Source organism: Cyprinodon tularosa, unplaced genomic scaffold (assembly GCF_016077235.1).
Source record: "Cyprinodon tularosa strain WSP-4 unplaced genomic scaffold, ASM1607723v1 ctg24, whole genome shotgun sequence".
Lineage (NCBI taxonomy): Eukaryota > Metazoa > Chordata > Actinopteri > Cyprinodontiformes > Cyprinodontidae > Cyprinodon > Cyprinodon tularosa.
In genome coordinates, this window is record NW_024038896.1 from 242,816 (window position 1) to 266,381 (window position 23,566).

The 23,566-nt window shown below is 38.4% G+C and overlaps 2 protein-coding genes across 3 annotated transcripts in view; one reads left to right on the plus strand and one right to left on the minus strand.

Moving 5' to 3' along the window:
• parp1 (poly (ADP-ribose) polymerase 1) overlaps positions 1–23,566 on the minus strand; it is a 29,192-nt gene that overhangs the window by 4,379 nt on the left and 1,247 nt on the right. Inside the window, exons 2-22 of one of the 2 annotated variants that reach the window (XM_038287519.1) lie at positions 23,081–23,251; positions 20,631–20,796; positions 20,302–20,417; positions 20,006–20,220; positions 13,461–13,557; positions 13,265–13,381; positions 11,206–11,382; positions 10,761–10,923; positions 9,938–10,078; positions 9,603–9,842; positions 7,524–7,589; positions 7,299–7,431; positions 6,996–7,191; positions 6,793–6,921; positions 6,024–6,107; positions 1,804–1,926; positions 1,580–1,708; positions 1,403–1,501; positions 1,144–1,296; positions 914–1,041; positions 756–817 (exon numbers count right to left, since the gene is read on the minus strand). In XM_038287519.1, the coding sequence (XP_038143447.1) occupies positions 756–817; positions 914–1,041; positions 1,144–1,296; positions 1,403–1,501; positions 1,580–1,708; positions 1,804–1,926; positions 6,024–6,107; positions 6,793–6,921; positions 6,996–7,191; positions 7,299–7,431; positions 7,524–7,589; positions 9,603–9,842; positions 9,938–10,078; positions 10,761–10,923; positions 11,206–11,382; positions 13,265–13,381; positions 13,461–13,557; positions 20,006–20,220; positions 20,302–20,417; positions 20,631–20,796; positions 23,081–23,203 (2,857 nt within the window). In that variant the 5' untranslated portion in view covers positions 23,204–23,251. Of the gene's footprint in view, positions 1–755; positions 818–913; positions 1,042–1,143; positions 1,297–1,402; positions 1,502–1,579; positions 1,709–1,803; positions 1,927–6,023; positions 6,108–6,792; positions 6,922–6,995; positions 7,192–7,298; positions 7,432–7,523; positions 7,590–9,602; positions 9,843–9,937; positions 10,079–10,760; positions 10,924–11,205; positions 11,383–13,264; positions 13,382–13,460; positions 13,558–20,005; positions 20,221–20,301; positions 20,418–20,630; positions 20,797–23,080; positions 23,254–23,566 lie in introns of those variants that run through there. The other variant, XM_038287520.1, reaches the window with a different exon arrangement.
• Positions 16,637–17,892, plus strand: LOC119785104 (adenosine receptor A2b-like). The gene has a single exon (XM_038287521.1). The coding sequence runs from the start codon at positions 16,658–16,660 to the stop codon at positions 17,819–17,821; it is 1,164 nt and encodes a 387-aa protein (XP_038143449.1). The 5' UTR covers positions 16,637–16,657; the 3' UTR covers positions 17,822–17,892.

Genomic DNA, 23,566 nt, shown 5'->3' on the forward strand with positions numbered 1-23,566 from the left:
GTATCCCTGTTCTTAATTGGCCAGCAAACTCTCCTGACCTTAACCCCATAGAAAATCTATGGGGTATTGTGAAGAAGAAGATGCAATACACCAGACCCAACAATTCAGAAGAGCTAAAAGCCACTATTAGAGCAACCTGGGCTATCATAACACCTGAGCAGTGCCACAGACTGATCGACTCCATGCCACGCCGCATTGCTGCAGTAATACAGGCCAAAGGAGGCCCAACTAAATACTGAGTGCTGTACATGCTCATACTTTTCATGTTCATACTTTTCAGTTGGCCAACATTTCTATAAATCCTTTGTTTTTATTGGTCTTCAGTAATATTCTAATTTTCTGATATGATGAATTTGAGATTTTCATTTGTTGTCATTTGTAATCATCAAAATTAAACAAAATAAACATCTGAAATATATGAGTTTGTATGTAATGTATGAATATAATATACAAGTTTCACTTTTTAAATGGAATTACTGAAATCAATCTACTTTTTCATGATATTCTAATTTTATGACCAGCACCTGTACATTAATCACCAAATAGCCACAAGAAAAAAGGGACTGAACTAAGCTAGGGATCATCTCTAATCAGAGCAGCTGGATGAGGAGTCTTTCCTTCCTACCACTCGGGAGTTTAACCTGCAAAGGTTTCTGCTGTCATCACAGTAATTCACATTTCACACTCTTCTTTACCAGGGGAGCTAATAAGTGTTAATCACCTGATCAATCCAGAATAATAGTGAAGGTTCTTACCTTTAACGCTGTGTTTTCCCTTTGGTAATTTGGTGATGTGAGAGGCTTTCTTCAGCTCGTGCCTGCATTAGCAACAGTGTGTTAATTTAATCAGTTACATCAGTTGTGTCTTATAGCTGACTCTATATGTATGTTTAAAATCTTAGATCTTGACTCACATGTTGCCTAGAGCGACCTCTGCCAGCAGAATGAGACCCACAGGGTCTGACTGAGAGGTGTGGCAATAGTTTGCACTCTTGGACACCATGTCAGCAAAGTACACACCTTTGCCGAACATGTAGCCGGTCTAAAGAGCGTGGGAAAGAAAGTGTGATAAGAAATCGGACTAAAATAAAACAAGAGCTGTGAAGCTTTCTAACCAGCTGGAAGAAGATCGTCTCTAACTCACCACAGGGGCCTCTGGAGGAGCAATGCGGAGCCCCTGAGACAGAATACCAGCATAGTTGGGGGCGCGAGAGCCGTGCCACAGTAACTGCCGGTTGTGTAGCTCCTCGAATGGACGGTAGCGTTGGTGCTCTCCTTCTCGTGCAATTTTGAAAATCTAAAAGAGAATTCATTGTGCGGGAAAAAAGATTAACTTAAAGCGATTAGGTATTTTTATGAAGACTTATAAAAAAAAAAAAAAAAGAAGAGATTTAACAACGTACGTCTTGTACTTCCAGAGTGTAGGTGTTGTGAGTAGCAGCATGGGTGTTCTTAACGTATTGCGTGATGATTTCGGCCTCCTCTGTGGTTTTGTCAACAACCTGTGCATCATCAAACCAGTTACTCTCTGTTTCACGACGGCAGAGATTCAGTTCATTAGAAGTTGTTTCAATTTATACCTCAATCTTAGTTTTAAGCTTCTCATAGTTGATGTCGATTGGATCGTGCTCATTGTCCTGAACTCCTCCTCTCAGCAGGCTGTAGGCCACTTCGATATCCAACAGGTTGTCCAGCATCTCAACTTTAGCCTGAGCAGTAGCATATGGGAAAATCTGCATTAGCTTCCCATCTCAGAACTGATCTCTTCAGAGGGGAAGGCGATAGGAATAAATAGAGGGTTCACCTGGATGTAATCCAGGTTGTTGAGCAGAGGAGGTTTCTTCATGCCAAAGTCATGAGGAATAAGGGTGTAGAAGCGATTGGACAGATCCAGAATCTGGGCCTCCGGTAAACTATCTGATACCGCCTATAAAAACAATAAGAACATTTTACTATTTAATTAAAGATACCTCTAAACAAACTGTTGCAAGACCATAAAAGTAAACCTTCGGTGAGAGATCCCAACAGGTGCAATAGATCAATATTTCCTTATAAGAAGATCTTATAAGGAAAGCTTAGACAGATGTTAAACCGTTAGCTGAAACATTCTGTCAAGTTTGTAGTCCAACTTTTATTCTACTGGCTCCATTTTGCCACTGAAATGCATGTTTTTCTTCAATGTTCTGTTCATGGTATATAAATAAACATGAATTTCTTTTCTTTAAAAAAGCAAAAAAGAAAAGGATTTAAACATGGCAATAATGTTTAGAATAAAGCAGCTTATTTTAATAAACTTTGGTCAAACCACAAAATTATCAGAATTTCTTTCAACACATATATATATACATATATATATATATACATATATATATATACATATATATATATATATATATATATATATATTAGGGTTGTCAAAAGTATCGAAACTCAAAAAAGTATCGATACCAAAATGTTGTATCCGGATACAATACTCATTTTTAAAAGTATCGATACAGTGCCACCACCAGTGGCACCTAAGCAGTCATTCATCTAAATTGCAGAATAGAGGACAATGCACTTTGAGAACACTGTGTGATTGAATAATTCTACGCACTTTTCAGTTTCAGACTTTTTTTTTTGTAACAGGTGCAGCTGCTGAGAATGATTTTTGTTTCATAACCGTTTTGGCTAGTGTCATTGTTATGTGTGCAAAGCATAGCCAAGGAAGGAGCACTTAATTTTAATTTTATAAGTTTTTTATCAAGCTTGCTTAATATTGTGCACAGCATACAACCGTTATTGTATTTATTTATTGTATTTTATTTATTAATGAAAATTTTCTGTAGAATTTTTGGAGTCTTTGTTTTTATCTTTGTGGTATCGAAAATGGTATCGAGTATCGAATATTTTCCTCAGTATCGGTATCGAGTTGAAAAGTTTAGTATCGTGACAACCCTAATATATATATATATATATATATATATATATATATATATATATATATATATATATATATATATATATATTTATATATATATATTTATCATTTTGTGTGTGATAAAGAGGCTATATTGATGGCTGCAGCTTCCTGTCTGTGTGATCTTCTCTCAGACCGACAGCATGTAGGGGATGAACTGAGCTTTGAGACTTCTCTTTAAGACATAACACAATTAAAGTAAAGCAGCTAATTCACCTTAGTTTTAGCTAAGTTAGACATGATGAACTGGAACCAAATGCTATGACCTGAATTATCAACAACACATGATAAACAGGGGGAGGACAATTACTTAATGAAAAATCCTCAGTAAATGTACAAAAAAAAAAAAATAAATTTTACCAGAGACTTGAAAGATCGGGCTTTATTACAAGATTTTAGCAGGTAGAACTGCTGCCTTGCAGCAAGGAGGTTCTGGGTTCCATTCCTGACCTGGGGTGTTTCAGCATGGAGTTAGCATATTCTCCCAGAGCATGCATGGGTTCTCTCCGGATACTCCAGCTTCCTCCCACAGTCCAAAAACATGACTGTTAGGTTAATTGGCTTCTCTAAATTCTCCTTAGGTGTGAGTGTGTGTGTGAATGGTTGTATGTCTTTGTGTGTCTCTGTGTTGCCCTACGATGGACTGGCATCCAGGGTGGACCCCGCCTCTGGCACATAGACAGCTGTAGATAGGCACCAGCATCCTTCACGACCCCGGCAGGGATAACCGTGATGGAGAATGGTTGGATGTAGGAATAGTTTTTGTGGATTTGATGTCATATAAGGTATATTCTATTATTTTTGGACAAAAAATTTAATATAATAACTTTTTGTTTGCCATTTGTCAGCTGGAAATGTTAGCATCAACCATGATTTGACACAATCCAATGTGTTGGAAAAAAAAAAAAGTGTTGGAAAAGGTCAAAATAAGCTGATTTTATCTGAAATCAAAGTACAGCTTTTGAATTTAGGCAAACAATCACATCTAGTGTGTTTTTAGTCCTATGTTAACAGATTTAAATATACTTATTCCAAAAATAATAAAATGCTAAAAATAAACAAACAAAAAACAACTGATTGAAATTCTCAGGGTTCCAGAACTTAGTGAAATCTTTAAAAAAAAAGATTTAAATATAATAGAAGAATCTACAGTATTCTTGTTGTGTCGCTCTCTACTACTATTTCTAATTCCAAACAGAAAAAAGTAGACTACCGTATTTTCACGACTATAAGGCGCACTTAAACGTCTTTTTTTTCCCTCAAAATGTGCGGTGCGCCCTATGGTGCGGTGCGCCCTATGTGTGTTGTAACTGCGACTTTTGAGACCACCTCATTGAGGAGATGATGAAAGAGTGGCTGAATGTAAGGAGACCAGCTGTTTTTTTTCCACCCCTCACCATCGCTGTTAATATGTAACTCCATGCGTGCCCATCTCACAGCTGATGTGAAAAACATGGGGAAACAAATTAACGCTGCGCTGTTCAACTGCTCGACATCGGTGTGAACCGGACCCAGCAGGTGCAGCAGAAGCAGCGAGTTTACATGCAAAGTCAATGGTTGACGCGCGTATAGGTGCAGCAAAAGGTCCCGCAGCGCGTTTTGAGCAGCAGGTGCAGCACGTCGGGAAGCGTTTAAGCATCTGACGCACCGCCAACGCGCTGCTGCTGCTCGAGATGGAAAAATTGAAGTTTTGCTGCTGGACGCGCCGCATCAACCAATCAGAGAAGCTGATCTGGGAGCTGACAGCGAGACAGACACAGCGCTCTGATGACATATGATATTAAATGAAAAAGGCTGGATGGATGAGGAGATGATGAAAGCGTGGCTGTGCCCATCTCACAGCCGATGTGAAAAACATGGTGAATCAAATGAATGCTGTGCTCGCCTTTATCCCAGGGGTCTGACAAAGGAGCTTCAACCGCTCGACATCGGTGTGAAGCGGCCGTTCAAAGTAAGGCTGCGAGCGGCGTGGGAGCGATGGATGACCGACGGAGACCACAGTTTCAGGATAAGAAGGCAGCGCCGGGCAAGTTACGCCACCGTTTGCGGATGGATTGTAGATGCTTGGACTAACGTGTCTGCTGGCTCTGTTGTTCAAGCTTTTGCAAAAGCCGGCATTATTTCTGAGGAGCTGCGCTGCTCGGAAAGTGACTGACAGCGAAGAAGGGGAAATTGGCATGTCTGATTTAGCGCAGCTCTTTTATTCAGAAACAGAGGATGATGACTTTGATGGGTTTGATTAATACTTTGTAATAAATACATGAATAAAGCACAATCATACTCAGTTTGGCTCCCGCTCTATTTTTCTACCTGAAAACTTAATTCAACAGCAGCCTCTGGGCGGGTCTCCTCCTCTTCACCGCGGTGGCTGGCAGGTGTTTTTTCATCTAAATAATCTAAATCTTGCAGCTATATTTGCTGTGATCAGTGGGAATAAAGTAGTTTTAATATGTTTTTAAGTGAGAAAGTCCACCTGAAAGCTTAATAATTGCAGTCAGTTCATCCAGATTATCTATTTCTGTCGGAGGCGCTCAGACCCCCACATACCAGCGCTGCACCGACAGTAGAAATCCTTTCATCAGCAGCCTCTAGGCTGGGCAGCCTCCAGGATCACCGCGGCTGCTGGCAGGTGTTTTTCATCTAAATAATTTAAACGGCAGGCACTAGGATACCGGTAATAAAAGCGAACATATTCCGTCGGCAGGTTTCAGGATTTTAAGTTAATTTAGGAGTGATCACAGCGCTGTGTCATCTGCGATGTGTCTGTCTCACGGCCAGCTCCCAGGTTTGATTAATACTTTGTTATAAATACATGAATAAAGCACAGTCATACTCAGTTTTGCCCCCGCTGTAGCCTATTTTTAAATACGCAGTAGAGGTATTTAAAGGTAGTAGAGGACATGTACCTGTATATAAAAAACGCGCCCTATAGACCGGTGCGCCGTATGTGTGTGTTAAATACAGAAATGGGACACATAACTGAGAGTGCGCCTTTTAGTACGGTGCACCTTATGGTCGTGAAAATACGGTAGATGAAGCATAGATAGGACCAGTTTATGACCAACCTGCTGTACTTCAGTCAGAAGAGCGTACGCACTCTGGATTTGTCTCTTACTCAGCTTGCCAAGAGGCATTTTCTGAAGGTCGATCTGAAAACAGAGCAATAAAAAAAGTTAATAGATAACAGAACCAAGGAAACCGTCTATCTGATAGCCATTTTTTTAATCCACTAGCTCAGCTCCTTTCTGTTGGCTCTACTCGCCTCTTAGGCTTTTCCATTAGTAATGTTTGCAGGGAACCAGAACTATTTTGCTTGGATTCAGTTCCAACCATGATGAAGGCATTACACCACAAATATCAAAATATTAAATAAATAAATACTGGGCTTGTTCTGTATGTGAAAGCTGTGGCATACTGGAATTAGCTCAAGCTTGTATCCTTCTATTTGGCACCGCTACATGGATTAATCCCAGCTTTCTTTTAATATGAGAATGACTAGAAGCCATTAACAGAGCAGAACGTCCTCCATTGTTGCTTTGTGTCACATTGCCTTGCTATGATGAGTCTGCCCACACAACCCTGGTACTCTATCATAACGGAGAGCAGAGCTGACAAAAACCAAAACGAGGTGAATAAAATTGCCACCAAAAGAAAGGGGCCATAATTTACAGTAAACAGGCAAAAAGAAAAAATGAATCACAACATGGATGAGTTTACAAAATGGCCTCAGTGACAGGTTTTACTTCTGTTGTGACAAGATGAAATGGGAAAAAAGACAAAAAACAAATCCACATAACAAATGAAAAATGTCTGACATCGGAAAAGAAGCCGTACCTCAAACTCAACCATGGCCTTCTTCATGCTCTCCACATCAAAGATCATCTTGATCAGATCCTGAACGGGCCTGTCTAGCTTCGACTTTGTGCCAGCAGAGGCCGTCAGCCGTTTCACCGCCTCCTCATCCTGCAGAGAAAATGTAAATCTAACTCTAAAACTGTACAGTGAGATTTGTTTCTGAAAGGGACCTGCGTTGGTACCTGTCCATAGTCGATCTCCAGAGGGTAGAACTTGTTGGGATATTTAGTGAAGTTTGTAGTTCCCCATTCGTTTCCAGTCTTTTCTTTATAAACAGTCAGGAAATTATCCATGGCAGAGTTCTTGTCGTGGAATTTCTCCAACTTGTTTCCTCCGAAGGTGGTGCCCACTCTGCCCCAAGACCTGAAAACCCAGTACCTACAAAAACAGATGGACACATGGGTTACAGCTGAAGCAGAGGGAAATGCCAGCTTGAAAACAACATTGATACCAAGCCATGATTACTACACTTAAAGAGATTCTACCTCTTGTGAACATCATCCTCCAGCAGCTGCAGCTTATAATAGGAGTTTGTTCCTCTTGCGATGTCAACAAGACCCAAAGTAGCACTGTATATCTTCCCGCTCTGCTCCAAGACATGGGCACTGTTTTCAAGGCCTGTTAAAGTCCATTAAAATAACAAGGAAATTAAAAAAAGGAGAATAGACAAAAAACTAATTATAATAATAGTGAGAGGAATTTGCTCCTACCGGAGTCTGGATCCACGGCAGCTCCACCTTTGACTGTGAGCTTCATCTTCTTGGCTTTGCTCCCACCTGTAATTATTTGGAGTCAACTATGGTCTCAGTCTTAAACTGTTGCAATCAACTATTGTTTCCCTTGGGTATGGAAGGTGACAAGTGCCGCAGCAGAATAAATAAATGAAACAATTATTTAAATGTTTCATTAATTTAGACCTAAAGGCAATATTTTAGCTTTAAATAAATTTCTAAAACGTGATTTATTTACAGAACACTAGATTAGCAACTGAGATGGTGAGCCGGCGTTAGTCAGGGGGCGTGGCTAACTTTGATTTAGCTTGTGGGTCGTCAACCTGCGGCTCTTTAGCGCCCCCCTTGCAAAAATTTATGAAAATCGATTTTTTGCTTCGTTTTAAAATGGTGTGCAGAAGATCAAACAAACATTAATTATGTTTTCCAATGCTGTAAACATTTGTATAATAAATAAATGTATGTAATAGTTTGCGTCCTAGCTATAGAGATCAGTGGTCATAACTTGCAACCAGCGTGGCACGGTGCCAGGCAAACAAAGCTGCAGGTGTGTCTCGGACCAAAGAGGAAAAAAGAAAGGTTGCTGATGAGAAAAGAGGATTAAAAAAATGGAGCGAATCATTTGCTTTCATTATCAATGCAGAAGGATTGTCTGAATTTTTTTGCTTTGTAATGAGAGGTTGTCAAAAAATAAAAATTTGGAAAGGCATTTCCAGGGAAGGCTGCTAAATATGCAGCCGACCACCAAGTTGGGAGTGAGAGAAAAAGTGCGATTGCACAACTTCTAGATAAATTAGAGGAGCGCAAAGATAGATTTAAGAAGTGGATTGCATCTCCAAACTCCACTGCTGCTGCTAGTTTGTTGCAAAGATGGAAAACCATCCACAGATCAAACATGTAGCGCTCTGATGCGGGGATGGGAACTTTCTTCTATTATTTTCCCCAAATCCTAAAAATATAAACCAAGGAACGCTGGTGACGGAGGATGTGGGGTTTTCAGGGTTAGAGAGCTCTGCTCTGATGGATGTCAGTTCCTGCTTGGTTCCTCATGACTCAATCAACTCCAAACAGAAGCACATCCACCATACAAAGATTCCTTTGTCGTGTTTCTATAATTTTATTAATGCAACAAAACCTAAACCGCGCAGTGAAAGGTGGTGAAGCAGCGAGCCATGGGAGCGTTCGGTGCTCGTCCCTCACCTCATGCTGCTATGTGACATTTGCTCAAGGATAAACATTTATTTATTTATATATTAAAGCCCACATAGTCGTTTTCTATAGTGGGATAATACACTTAGTGTTGCCACATGAGGCATATATAATACTTTTACATCTTTAAAGCTCCAGACCGATTTATTTTTTGGTTCAATATGGATTTTTGAGCAGTTTGGGTTGCCGACCCCCTGATTTAGCTGAACTCTCTGGCATCTCCCACCCCCTGTAAATGAGTTGGAACACCTTTTGAATGTATTTTCACCTTTTTTTAGTGATAATATTGACTTTCTTTAAAGGAAAACCACAATGAAGTTGCCTTGCTCAGTTAGAAGCAGCCTATTAGACATCAGGGTTTATTTGAAAGTGGCTCTAGTCCCGCCTTTTTGACTTTGATGGATATGTGACATTTTAAAATAAATCATGGTGTGCTTCAGCAAAGGAACATTATAAAATAATTAAATAAATATATGTACATATTTAAATATAAAGCTATCAAATAAATTGTGTATTTATTTCCAGGTTTAATAAATTAATGATAAATTTAGATAATTACTTCATAAGGTATTTATTAATATGTTGTGGCACTCATCATCCTCCATACTTTAGCACCTGAAAATGTATTCCCCCTCCCACTCAAGAAAGAGAGGCTTTAATTACAATAGTGGAATTTAATCAGTAAGAAACAGACAAAATGATCAATAAACTCTATATTGTGAAATAACTGATATACATATAATAAATAATATTCTGTCATTGACAACTTCACTTTCTAAAAGCTGCAGCAGGAGCAGCTGTCCTTTAGCACTCTCACAGCTGATGAAAAGAGCAAAACGCATCATTTACCTTCCTCCTCCTTTACCCTGCCGGTACTCTTAGCAGCCAGGGCTCCAGATTTGGAGGCCACAGCTGGAGCCTGAGGTTCAACTTTAATTTCCGCTCCCCATGGTGAGATGGCGTGTAGAGACACCAGCTCCTGAAGAGCTTTGCCTGATGACTTGATGTCTGTGAGGAAGTCTTCAGAGACCACGCGCACGCCTGCATCTCTGACTTCCTCCATCTTCTTACCCATCTTCTCAACTTCATCTGAAAAGAGGATTAAAAGTAAATATAAATATAAAAAAAAATCAACATATTTAAGACTAAAAATAAGATACAGCCCAAGGTAACTTATTACTCACTCTTAGAGCTGAGGCAGAGAGAGGCCTTACTGGCGGTGCCTGTTATTTTGCCTCCCATCTCCTCCACTGCAGCTTTTAGATCTTCTTTGTTTTTGGATAATTTGCCAATAGCCAGCAGCTTCATACCAGTTAGAGGTTTGTCTGCAAAATAGAACATCAGTTTCAAAAAATAATTCATTTGAGAAGAGTAAATCCAGCTGAACCTAACAGAAGTCAAAGGTAAGGAAAAAACGGTGTTGACTACACACCGACAGCGTTGGGTTAAATGATGGTTGTTTTCCTGCTGGAACATTTGCTCCAGTCTCAAAACTTTTGCACCCAACTTTCCTTGCAGCATTGCTTCACATTTAGCGTCAACCCTTCCTCCCATAAGGTCTGAGCAGCCTCCCTGTCATCACTGAAAAAACATCCCCACACCATGATGCTCCCACCTCCATGCTTTATGATAAGAACGGGTAGTCAAAAAACCCAAAGCATTTTGCATATTACAAAAAATTAATAAATAAGAAAACTGTTCAAATTACCTCCAGCAGCTGCATTTCAAGAGTCCTGCAGACTGCTGAGGCAAACTTTAAATGTGAATTCTTACGTTTTTATTCAGTGTGGGATGTTAAAAGCTCATTTTAAGTGAGTTCAATCAAAGTTAATCAGATTACAGGGGGTTCGTCTCTCTACCATATTTTCCTTTTTTTTTTTCTTTTAATAAATTGAACATCTATGTCACTTTTCTTTCACTTCACAGTTATGTAAAACTAATCGGAAATAGTGATTAAAAACAAAAACATGTAAAGGGCATCAGACATTTCAGTGTGTATTCTCTGACCTGATGGCGCTGCCTCTAGCGGGCGCTCAGTGGGAGCACTAGAAGCACTCGCCTGGGATTCCGCCTTCACTGGTTGCAGGGTTGGAGTGGGAGCCTCCTGGGAGTAAACCCTGTCCTGTCGCTTGAACTTAAACTTCTTTAGAAAAGGGACTTCATGGAATTCCTGAAATGACGTGAAAATACCAAATAAAAGGAAAAAAAAGAAGATTAGTGTGGATATTAGATAAAGTGAATCAAATATTTTTCCAGACTCTTGATTTATTGACAAGAATAATGACACCAACATTTTAACCACATTTTGCTGAGGTGAGCAGGTTCTCCATCATCCACCTTCTTAATCAGATCATCTGGACTCTCCTACTTCACATCGATAGTAAATACCAATAAAAACACACTGAAAGTAGTAATATCATCACTATGGAAACCTTTGATAATAGTGACCCACCTTAGGGATGAGCCAGTCTTTTCGTGCCGGAGTCTTGGTTTTGTACACACACTTGGTCCAGGCTGAAATGTCTCCACGACAGTAATAAGAGTCTCCTTTAAACACCAGCTGGCCCTGGCACTCCTTACAGGGTTCGAGAGCTCCAAAGGCCATGCCGTCAGCCAGGCTGTCCAGCACCTGAGCATAGATGAAGACCCAGACCCTCAGACATTTAGAGAAATCAGTTTTAAACACATATGCGTTAAATTTACAAGTTACAGCTCAATCTAAAATTCTCATTAACAATGGTCTACCTCTTTGTCTGATTTTAAATTGCTTCTAAAAACTCATCTTTTTGTTCTGGCTTTTCAAAACTATGCGAGATGTTGATTTTGGCATGTGATCAATTATTTTTACTTTACTTTATTATAGGTTTTATAGTTCTGATTTCAATTTTATGTCTTGTAATGTTTTTATGTTGTTTCACTGTACATTACTTTAAAGGAATTTGAAGAAATTTTAAGTGCTTTATAAATAAAGTTTGCTTGAATTGAAATATATAGGATGTGGAAGAAGCCTTAAAATAGAGCCACCTTTCTAAACTCGCTCCCTTTTTCTCTCCTTTTTTATGTCCTGAGGTTTAGGAGTTGATGTTGCCATCAAACATTTTAAGGGACATTTTAAGAGAGAAAAGGAGATCCACAGCATAATATATCCTCTACCGTGTGTAACAGGTGTTGTTATAGTAGTTTTATCCTTTAATTCACTCCAGGTCTATCAGGATAATTTTTTGCTTTTGTTGCTGAAAACTCAAATTTATTTTCATCTGATCCAAGGACAAGATTCCAGCTCAATCCAGGTACAGTAAAGAAAACAGCATGTTCATGTTTATAATAGTAGCACTGAGCAATTTTTTTAGCCTTTTTTTTCTTTTAGCAATTTATTATTTTTTTTCTTTAGTCCAACTGCTTTTAATGTTCTTTCTTGTTTCTGCATCTTTTTTATTATTTTTTTATTTATTTGTTCTTCTACTTGCTCCGATTGTGTTTTATTTTCCTATATTTTAATCATGTAAAGCCCTTTGCATTTTCTTTGTACTGAATTGTGTTATACAAATAAATGTGCCTTTGCCTAAGGAACTATTAGCTCCTTAGTGTTGTTATGGAATGTTGATAAGAGCTTAAAATATTCCATTTTGTTTGTAAAAATCAAATTCAATAGAAACAGAAGTAGCAATGCTTTGTTTGGTGTCTAAACCGCTAAAGAAAAACAGCTAATTTTGCACGCTGATCGGGGAAAGTCTGAAGACTAGGGCAGCAACTAATGATTATTTTGCAAATCGATTAAAATCTGTCGATTAGTTTTCTACTTAATCGATTAATAATGAGATAGCCAAAGATTCTTTAAAGGACATCATGATATTAAACCAGGTGAAACTCAAATGTTTCCACTTGAGGAGTTCTGCATAGAGCATATTAATTAAATATTTTTTATCTTAAAAGCAAAAAGTTTATTTTTTATTTTTCTTACAATTTTGATATAATTACTGCTCTGAGTGTCCACTGTCAGTTCAAGGCATGTTATAGAGTCTCTATACTCCAGTTAACAAGTAATCGATTTCTAAATTAGTCAACAATTATTTCAATAATCAATTAATCGGGATTAATCTGATTGTTTCCGACCGACTGAAGACCAAAAGAATCTGGGATATTTTCCTTGTTTTGGTTTCATCTATGTTCCAAAAACTAAATTAAGTCACAATCTGTGAAATCAAATATAAAGCGAAACTAAGCAAAAATGCTTGGCAACTGAAATTAAAGAATATTTAATTTCACGTTGGGATTAATAAAGTATTTTTTAGCCTGAGCCTGTTTAGATTGGATTAAGGAACTTCAATGCAAGATTAGCTCATTTTAGGATTCCTGCATGTCTACTAAGGGTGCCAGTGAAGCAGACTGGATAGTTATGCAGTACAATGGATTTCTAACCATTGCTTAAATAATAATTAAAACTAATTATTCAATTCAAAAGTATGTTTATGGTTTCAGTTAAAGACAGCAACTTTATGTTATGTTCTTACGTTGGACTCTCCGGAGGGAACATCCTGGCCGTTTGCAATCAGCAGCTCCTTCATGTCGTTGACTGAGCAATGCTTCTTCAGCTTGTCCTTGATACCCCAAATCAGCTGGCTCTGATTCTAATTACACATGCAGATGATGTGAACATTAACCAAATGTGTTTATTAAGGCCAAAGATCTGTAAACAAAGTGTAAAACCTTCAGCTGCTCCTCCAGCTTCTTCCTCTCCTCCTCCTCCTCCTCCTCTTTCTTCTGTTTCTTCGAAGCTCCGTCCACCTCATCGGATTTACGCTTCCTGGGGAAACAAACCAAACTTCAGAAAGTTTTCAAAGCTCAGAAAGGACGCAGGATAAGGTCAGACATCATCATCAATTACTTCCTAAATGAGGCACAATGGGACAGAGCACAACAACAGAGGTGAGAAGCAAACAAGCCTGAATCCAACACCTTTATTCATCAACACTTGTTCATTAGGCCCTCATCAGTTAATGGACAAAGATCCAAACACAAGCTGGTGCATGTCAGTGCTGATTCCTGATGATGTCCAGACAGGAATAATGGCCATCCCACTGAGACCATTAGACCAGAGGTAATCATCCCCCTTGATTTATTTCCAGTTCGAGGGAAAAACAAGACAAAACCTCCCTGATCAAACACAGCAGATGACATCAGGGGGAAAAAGGAAAGCTGTTTAAATTAGGATCCTGCAGATGTGTTCTAATTGAAGAAGGCTGTCTAGAGGACACCAGGGACAATCATAAAAGAATGGGTAAGCAACCGCTCAGCTGGAAAGCATTAAATGATCATTAAACTTCATCACGCTTTGCTTCAATGAAAAGAAATGGAAAATAAACCTCAGAATGCAGCTATCTTAAAGCATTATAGACGTGCTGTTTTAAAGTTCTTTCCTCATCTTGTTTATTTTTCCACTTCCAAGTCCTGCAAACCTCTTAGATCTGTTTGCACCTCCAGCTAAAAAAATCCCCCTTCATCTACAATCGGAGCAGCGTTCAGGAAGATCTGAGGACTGCTGTGAGTTTGGATTTCTCTATACTAATACCTCTAAGCTTCAGTCTTATTTTTTATCAGTTTTCTTTTATGTGCATATTTGGTTTTGGTTTGGTTCCATTACACATACGGTTATTTTTATTTTCCTCATAACTTTTATTGTTTTTCATTCAACTTCTAACACCATTTTACAGAAACATAAATATTTCATTCATTATTTTAAAAGATTTTATTACATATTTATTTTAATACATTTTTGGATGTTTCTTCATTAAATGTCCTCACTTTTAAGTTTTTAGTATTTTCTTATTTTATTTCCTGATATACAAACATACATGCATTAACATAACAGGTGAGAAGGAAAAACATTCTGTTTTTTTTTTTAAGAGACCGTAACTTTAAATCCAACCAAAATATTCTACAAGATTATTCAAAACTTTACAGGAAACCTCATCCCTTATGCAACAGATTTTTGCTTAACTTGACAATGTGCATCAAAGTGGAGACTGTTAATGATAATAATTGGATGAAAAAGAAAACAAAAGGTGTTAAATAGTAATTACTTAGTGATTTTCTTCTGAAGGTTTTTAGATTTCATCTTTGGCCGTCTAATAATAGATTTGTTTTATGTGCTTTTTAATCATTCCCTTTTTCCTTTTCTGCCAACATCATGCTTGTTCTTTGTTTTCTATATTCACCACAAACTTTTCTCTCAGTTCTTGTGGATCTTTTGTCATCAACCAAAACAAAGTAGTCCCTTAAAATGAAGAAAAATGGCATTTTTAACACATAAGAACTGTATAAGGTGTGGCATTTGTTTGTTGTACGATAATTTACTTTTATATTCGTAAGAATTAAAAGAACCAAATTATCCTGATGAACTATTAATGATTTATTCTATTAATGTAGAGCATCTATATAGTTCTCAGAGGTTTTATCTCCTCATGAAGACCAAGGAGCTGAGCAGAAAACAGACTTGGAGAGCTTTTCCATCTAAATACCAAAGATTACTGCACAACTGCAACCAGTTAAGGAGATTGATGAGCAGCAAAAAGGCTAAAGGTAAGCATAGCTAAGGTGTGAGACACAATTGACAGGAAAACTGTAAGATTTGCAGCTTTCCAATGTGACTTTAATTAAATTACAGCAGGGCTAATAAACTGTTGAAGAAAAGCTAGAGGACTCACTTTTACATGAAAGGAGGTTTTATTTTTAAATCCCATGCTGTGGTGGAAAATTATGCCCTGATAAATACTACTGTGGGGATGCTTTCCTTCAGCAGGTAGAGAAGCAGGTCAGAGCTGATGAAGGTAAATAAATGGGGTCAACCTGGAGGAAAACCCATTAGAAGCTGCAAAAGAATCAACTTCAGGCAAGAAAAAGAACCACAACATGGAGCTAAAGCTTCAGCTGAGGATTTATATGCTGGAATGGTCTAGAGAAGGAGGTTTGGAAACATTTAAAAACTGGTGTTCATTGATCAGGGGTTGACGTTAAGGATTTTTACCACTTAGTGACTTTCACATTTCATTTTCCCAGAAACAATTTTTACTTGCCCAGTATAATGTTTGATAAATATAGTTCCTAATATTCATTATTGTTTATATATCAATGAAACATGTTTGTTTTTTAAATGTTTTTTTGTAATTCAGTAAGTTTACAGGTACCTGGTGTGTATATGCATGTGTCAGATAATGAACTCAAGCCTACATTACCGTGTTAACATGCTTTCCAATCCTTCCTGCACATTCTTTTCAAACTAAACTTTGCTTTAAACTGTTGTGTGCTTGGAAAAATATAAATTGTAATGTTAAAAATCTAAAAAAAACTTGACAGGTTAAAAACTTACACTTTAACAATTTAACATGTTTAGCTCTATAACATTTAAATGCACCCGGCCAATGTCTAAAAGAAAAAAAACAAATGAACATTTTTAATGTATGACCACTGTACAGAACACTGCCATATGATAGAAGTATTTACACTGAGCGCATACATTATTATTATCATTTTCCCAATCCCTGACTGATCATGTTTAATCTAGCGTGCTTTTCACATCACACAAGAATGTGTACAAGACAACAAAAATGGCGCCGGCAACGCTTGTGGGTCGTTTTCAGCGAATGTCTGTTATTTTAAAGTAATTTTGAGTAAGAAAAAAATTTTTTTTGCGATCATTGCACTTGCCCGGCGGACAAATGCAATGAAATTTGTACTCTCCCGACAATAACAACTACTTGCCCCGGGCGATTGGTCAATGGTTAACATCGAGCCCTGTTGATGCAGATGGTGAATCTAGAAAGAACGGACTCAGAAAAAATACAAACAGATGCCACACTTTGTAGATGTGTTAAAATGTGAAGCCCTCTTCTTCATTGCATGGGTCCATGAACAAACTTTGGTTAGACAAAGAAAAATATGACTCAGCAATCTCACTGATTTCTCTTCTATCTGTTTTTAGGAGAATAATGGGAAACCCTCTGGCTTCATTGTACCCCCATGATGTCCAACACAGCCCCCCCTCAGCTCGTCTAGATCCCCTGAATTTCTCATCTGTTTCCATGTCACCGCCTCCATCTGCTGATGTGGTGACTCCCCCAAATGTGCCGTACATGACGGCTGAGCTCATCATCGCCTTTTTATCGACTCTGGGTAATTTGCTGGTCTGTGCTGCCGTGGGTCTCAACAGCAAATTACGCACAGTCACCAACTACTTCCTGGTGTCGCTGGCGGTTGCGGATATCTGCGTGGGTATGATCGCCATTCCTTGTGCCATCCTGACAGGCGCTGGCTTACCTCGTTATAACCTCTACCTTTGCCTCCTCATGCTCAGCGTTCTGATCATGTTCACTCAGAGCTCCATCTTTAGCCTCCTGGCCGTAGCTGTAGAGCGCTACGTCGCCATCTTCATGCCTTTCCGTTACCGCGTCCTGATGACGCCTCGGAACGCGGTTCTGGTCATCCTCGCCACATGGTTCCTGGCCTTCCTCATCGGGCTGGTGCCGCTCATGGGCTGGCACAAGACGCCGCCCGACTCGGGCTACTGCTTCTTTGTCCTGGTGGTGGACATGACCTACATGGTCTACTTTAACTTCTTCGCCTGTGTGCTGGTGCCTCTGATCATCATGTTTCTCATCTACGCTCAGATCTTCGTCACGGTCAAGCAGCAAGTGCGACGAATAGGACCGGATCAGCGGAGCAGAGCAGACGGCCAGAGCCGAGCGGCAGCCAGCATGCGGAGGGAGATGAAGATGGCCACCTCTCTCTTCCTGGTCCTTTTCCTCTTCACGGTCTGCTGGATCCCTCTTCACATCATTAACTGCTTCCTGCTGCTCTGCCCTCGCTGCCCCGTGCCGTTAGAGCTGCTGCTGGCCGCCATCATCCTATCGCACGCCAACTCTGCCGTCAATCCGTTCCTTTATGCATACACCATGACAGCTTTCAGGGACACTTTTAAGGCCATTTTCTTGTGCTGCACGACGTTCAGAAGCAGAGACGCGCCAAACTTGTCCGACAGAGGAGAGGAAACAAATTCAAGGCCTAAAAAGTGATCCTGTAGATATTTCTCTGCATTTTCCAATCAAAACATACTAAATTAACCCTTTAGAGGAAACTAAGTGAAATACTCTGAAAATCTAAATTTCAAGCCAGTAGTGTTATTGGAATTCAGGACAAGATCATAAGTAAGTAACAAGTAACATTTTAAAACTATGGATATTTTGATAATAAAAATGTATGTCATTGTAATAACAAGAACAAGGTTCCTACAGCATAAGACAAGTTAAATTCAATACTTTTTGACTTTTTAATGCCACTTGAAACAAAAATTTAAGACCAAATTCACAAGAAACACAAGAAAAACATGCTTGTGACAACTTAACCCAGAGGTTTATTTCAACATAAACCACTGAACTAATGTTTCACATTTTGAAAAGCTTCCCATACAGCAAGGAAGCTAAAAACACACAAATGACAGATATATTTTAAAAATTATTTAACTGAATTCACAAACATTGTTTTAGCAAGGAACAAAACAAATCAGTTTTAAAGCCACAACATAACCAGTGCTAAGTCTTTTTTGCAGCTATTTTTCTTTGTATCGTTTTCTTGGTATGTTTGATTTGGTGATAAGTGGAGGCGTTGCAGAGACAAGGGTGGAACTAAACTGAGAAATACTGGCTGTCTCTCGGTAACTCCATTTTGACGCTTTGTGTTTCGTGCTTCGCATGCGACTCCACTGCCTTAAATCCCATCGTTCCGAGCTTGAATGACATCTTGCACAAAATGCATTGTGCCTCATGTATGTTCCCTGGTTTTAGCCATGGAGAAAACTCTTGGCTGGATAGACAATTTTGGTAACATTTACACTTGCTCATATTTTCCAGACAAAAAGTAAATGGCGCATCTCCCAAATGTCCCGGCCGCAACAACGCTTTTATTGGTTCCGCTTTCGGGACGGAACCAGTAATGGCGAGCCGTTATATTTTTTTAATAAAAAAATGTTTTTAATTTTAATGTTTTATTTAGATTACAAAAATAAATCGTAATAAAAATAATCCTATTTATATTTATGAAAAAATAAGGCCTACGAAAGACTGATAAAGACATTTTAATACCACTTAATGGCCTTAGTTTTATTTTGAAGAATTCAATGCCTTTTAGGACTTTTAAGGACCCGCGGGAACCCTGAAGAAATGCCAACTTGCCTGAATACATTAAGAAAAATAACAAAAGTGCTTCTATAAGAAATTCCGAAAACCACTCTAAGAATTAAAGAAACATGTTTATTTTCAATTAGCTCTTTACCTTTTTTCTCGACTCGTTAACTTTTTTTTAAAACTAAATTTACAGTAGGTAATCTATCATTCAAGGGCTCATCTAATTGGTCAAATGCCAGAATAATATGTACAGCCATGTAGCAGCATCTTTGCTGAATGGCTGGATATAGATCTTGTGTTTCTAAACCTCACTGTAGGACGGGGGGACTACATCTGTTAGGAGTATGCAAGTGATCAAAAACAGTAACCTGCCCTATAAAGGAAAAAAAAAGAAAGATTTTGCCTTGAATTTATAACCATTGTTCATATATGAATAGAAATCTTACATATCTAAACAGAGGACATATTGATAATCTGGATGGACGTGATGATGGATGGATTAATAACACTTCAGAAATTCAGACATTTACAATATGGACATTAGGGCTGCAAATAACGATTATTTTGATAATTGATTAATCTGTTGATTATTTTCCCAGTTAATCAATTACTAATCAGATAGTTAAAGGTTCCTTAAAGAAGACTTTTTTAAAAGAATTAAACCAGGTGATACTAAAACTTTTCTACTTGTTGACTTCTGGATTTAAAATATTGACAGATAATTAAGTTTTGTTTATCTTACATATTTTTATTACAATTTTGGAATAATTGTTACTCTTGGTGGGATGCTCTGTCATCTTAAGGCATGTTTTAGAGTTTCTAAACTCCAGTTAAGTATTAATCAATTACTAAATTAGTTGAGGATTGTTTCAATAATTGATTAATCACGAGAGGAAAACAGGAATAAAATCCGGGAGATCCTTTAAATCCAGACTATCGGTCTCCGCCAAGTGACGTCAATTGTTTACCTCGGGCGCGTTACACTACACCTTTTCCACCTAAAATGGCGTTTTAGCAACAAATGTCACGTGACTGGCGGACCGATAAGGGAATCCTGTTCGTTATTGTTTTTCTCACCCTTCAGATTTGACAGCAGGCAGCCGCTTCTTCAGCTCCTCCTTATCTTCTGCCCGTAGCCCGTTGAAGCCCTTCAGCTGGGCGGCGCTGTATTCAGGCTTAAAGAGCAGCTCCTCCCTGCGGCTCACGAAGCACGCCGTGTGGTACCAGCGGTCGATCAGGCCCAGCTGAGGCTTCTCTGGGTCCACAGTCTTCTTGGACACCCGGATCTGGTCCTAAACCAGAAAATGTGGTAAATTCATTACAAAGCAGCTGAAGGTCGTTAATCGCTTCATGGGAGCAGCACTGGTGCAAACCTTTTCTATTTTCTGCTCGCAGCCTTTGCACGTGCTGCGGTTGGATTTGGCATATTCCACCGCAAAATCATTCAGCGTCTTCTCTCCTGCGGCGGCACTCTTCTGACCACCTTTTGCTGCAGAAATTATGGGTGTCATAAAAAGCAATTAACTCAGTCCAGCAGAAACCATAAATGTGAAAAACTAATTATCAGGACAAAAGAGTCAGCAGATGATATTTGCTTGTTCTTCTTTAGTTTATTCTATGTCGTCTTCATTAAATAAATGAACCAGACAGCCTCTGCTTATAATGATTAAAACTCCAGCATCTCCACAAACCGAGCACTGACCTATCCCGACTGCTCCGCCGCTCTCGATGGCCTTCTTCACCTTTTCCTGGTCCTCCCAGCGCAGGTCGGAAAAGCCGGCGATGTCAGCTGGTGACTTTGCCGCCGCTCGCAGCCAGAAGCAGGAGAAGTGGTGCCAGTGGGGGACCTTCCCGTCAAACATGGGCGACTGGAGGACAAACATCAAACGGCGTCAGCAGCATGTTTACACGTAAGCGACCGCAAACATCAGAGATGGTGGAAAATAATTATGTGAACTTTGCAGCGAGGAGACATAATTACACAGGAATGTATAAGGTCTAACAACAAGGAGTCAAAGGGATTGATTTTCTTATTATTGGAAGATTTATTTTATACGTTTTAAAGGATCTTATAAAAATATTTCTTAAAGGTTCTAAAACAACCCATCTAGCTCTATAAATTCTAGAAATTGATCATTAAGAGTTTTCCAAACTGTTGAACATGAAGGATTCCTGGTGTTATTTTTGCAAAACAGATTAAATCCAATCAAATTGAGCTTTTATCTATAAAATCCTTAAAACCAGAACTCTAAATGATAATGTATATATATTTAGCATTTTCAATTGAAAGAACTGCTCAATTTAAGTTTAATAGATGATGTGACAAATTAAGGACATTTTATGAATATAAAAGCATCGAGACCAAAAGATCCAGAACCATGGATTGGGTTCACATCAGCGTAATCCAAACTGGCAGGTTTAAAGTTATCAATGGTTAAACATGGAACAGTGATAACTTTAAAGTTATCACTAAACTTTAAGTCATAATAATTTTTGATTTATTGAATACTGTAAATATTTTAAATAATCCTTTCATATAAATCAGTTATTTCTCAAATTTAAAAAAGAGTCAAAAGGATTTTCATTGCATTTCTTTGCTTGCATATTTTCTAAAAACAACAAATATATAATAGTTATTTTACTTACAGATAAACTTAAATCCTTCACACTGAAGATTTGGGCAGATAACTGTTATTTACTGCTAATTTCAGCAACGGAATCATTTCTTTATCCTTTCCAAAAAACCCCAAACACCTCACTTACATTTCTTCTCTGCGTCAGTTTAACCCTGCGCTGCAGCACTATAAGCTGTTGTTAATAACGGCCTAATTTTACTCACTGACTGCTTTAGCTATGCTAATATACATCCAATATCAACGTCAGTGAAATATCTTGGATCTATAATGATAGTGCTTTATAATTGACAATGTTCAGTCAGGTTTATTCATTATGTTAGGAGCCAATCAGGTGTTTGCAGAGTAAATATTTAGACGGAACCAAACTCTTTTTTTGTGCAAAAAAAAAGAGGCAGGGGGTTTCACTTTACAAAAATAAAATAATAATAATAATAATAATAATAATAATAAGACGTGATGGGAAAAAAAAAATCAAAATATTACCCACTTCTACTTTTGTACACTGCAATTTTTACAAGAATCCAAATGTTATTAGTTATATATTAATTATTAGTCATTTTCAATAAAGTTGATATCAGTAAATCAGCCTGATAAAATAAAAAATAAAAGATAGAATTACATAAACAATTCAATTCAGTTTATTTATTTATTCACAACAAGTCTTCTCAAGGCACTTCACCATATCATGCAGTCAAATTGATTCAAAGTTTACTATCTAAGGAAAACCAGTTGATTGCATCGACTCATTGACTCAAAGGTAATCCCTCACACTAAGCATGCGTATAGCGACAGTGGAGAGGAAAAACTCCCTTTTAACAAGAAGAAATCTCCAGCAGAACCAAGCTCGGTGTGACCTAAATGTATTATTTTCCACACAGAATGTGGTTATACATCCGATTTGTCCTACAGGGTCAGTAGATGTGGAGGAGAGGAAGAAAATATTTACGAATTACTGCTAAAATAAAGTAAAAAACTGGAGATAAGAGCTTAATCATTAACCTTATTCAGACTGCTGACCTCTGATTGAATCTGGACTAAATGGTTTTTATTGACAATAAAGGGAAGCAAATGATTGTAAAGCTGGAGCTGCTGCACAGGCCATGGAGTCCATGACTCCAACAATCTGTTCTCCTAAAGGCTGGGAGGATGCAGAAGTTTGCACAGCAGGAGGAGATGCTGAGGATACTCTCAACTGGTTTAGCCTGTGCGTATTTTACTGGACTTAGGTTCTTAAGTGATCCAGTAAACCATCCAATACAGAAGAATTAAGAAAAGCTGAGCGGCTCTTTGTCAGCAACAACCTAGCACGCCATGCAAGCCATTTAAATGCTAACTAAGGCCTAACTTAGCAACTGAAACCACTTTTTTTTCAGTACGTTTAAGCTTAAAGAGAGAAGCAGAAGAGCTTATTGTGTGTAAAACGATGGAAAATAGTTAAAAAGTCAGCAGGGATGAAATAAGCTTCAAAAGAGGGAAAATTTCTTGGATAAATCCCCCCCGGATGTGGCCATCTCACCTGCACCATGATGGCTATCCTCAGTGAGCCTTTAGCGATGCTTTCTTTGCATTTTTTGCAAGAAGCGCGGCCGCTTTTAGCGTATTCCGCCGTGTACAGCTTCTCCTCCTGGATGTCCGCCATAGCTGTGTGATAATGAGGTAAAACAAAGCGAAGGAGCTGTGAGAGCAACTTTCTTCTTCTTCTTCTTATGAGATTTTATGGCGGTTGGCAAACTTGTGAAATGTGCATTACCGCCACCAACTGATATGGAGTAAAGCAAGAAAACAGGAAACGATTCACCCAAAAAAAAAAAAAAAAAAAAAAACCTGTGTAACTTAAACCAACATAATACTAAATCACATTTGCCCATATAATTTTAATTTAACTCTAGGTCATCGTAACTTTGCCAGTTTCTGATGGTCCCATCGGTCCTCCCATCATGCTTCCAACCATCTCCCAGTTCAAATCTTTAATGTCCAGATATTTTTCTGCAGCCTTCACTAT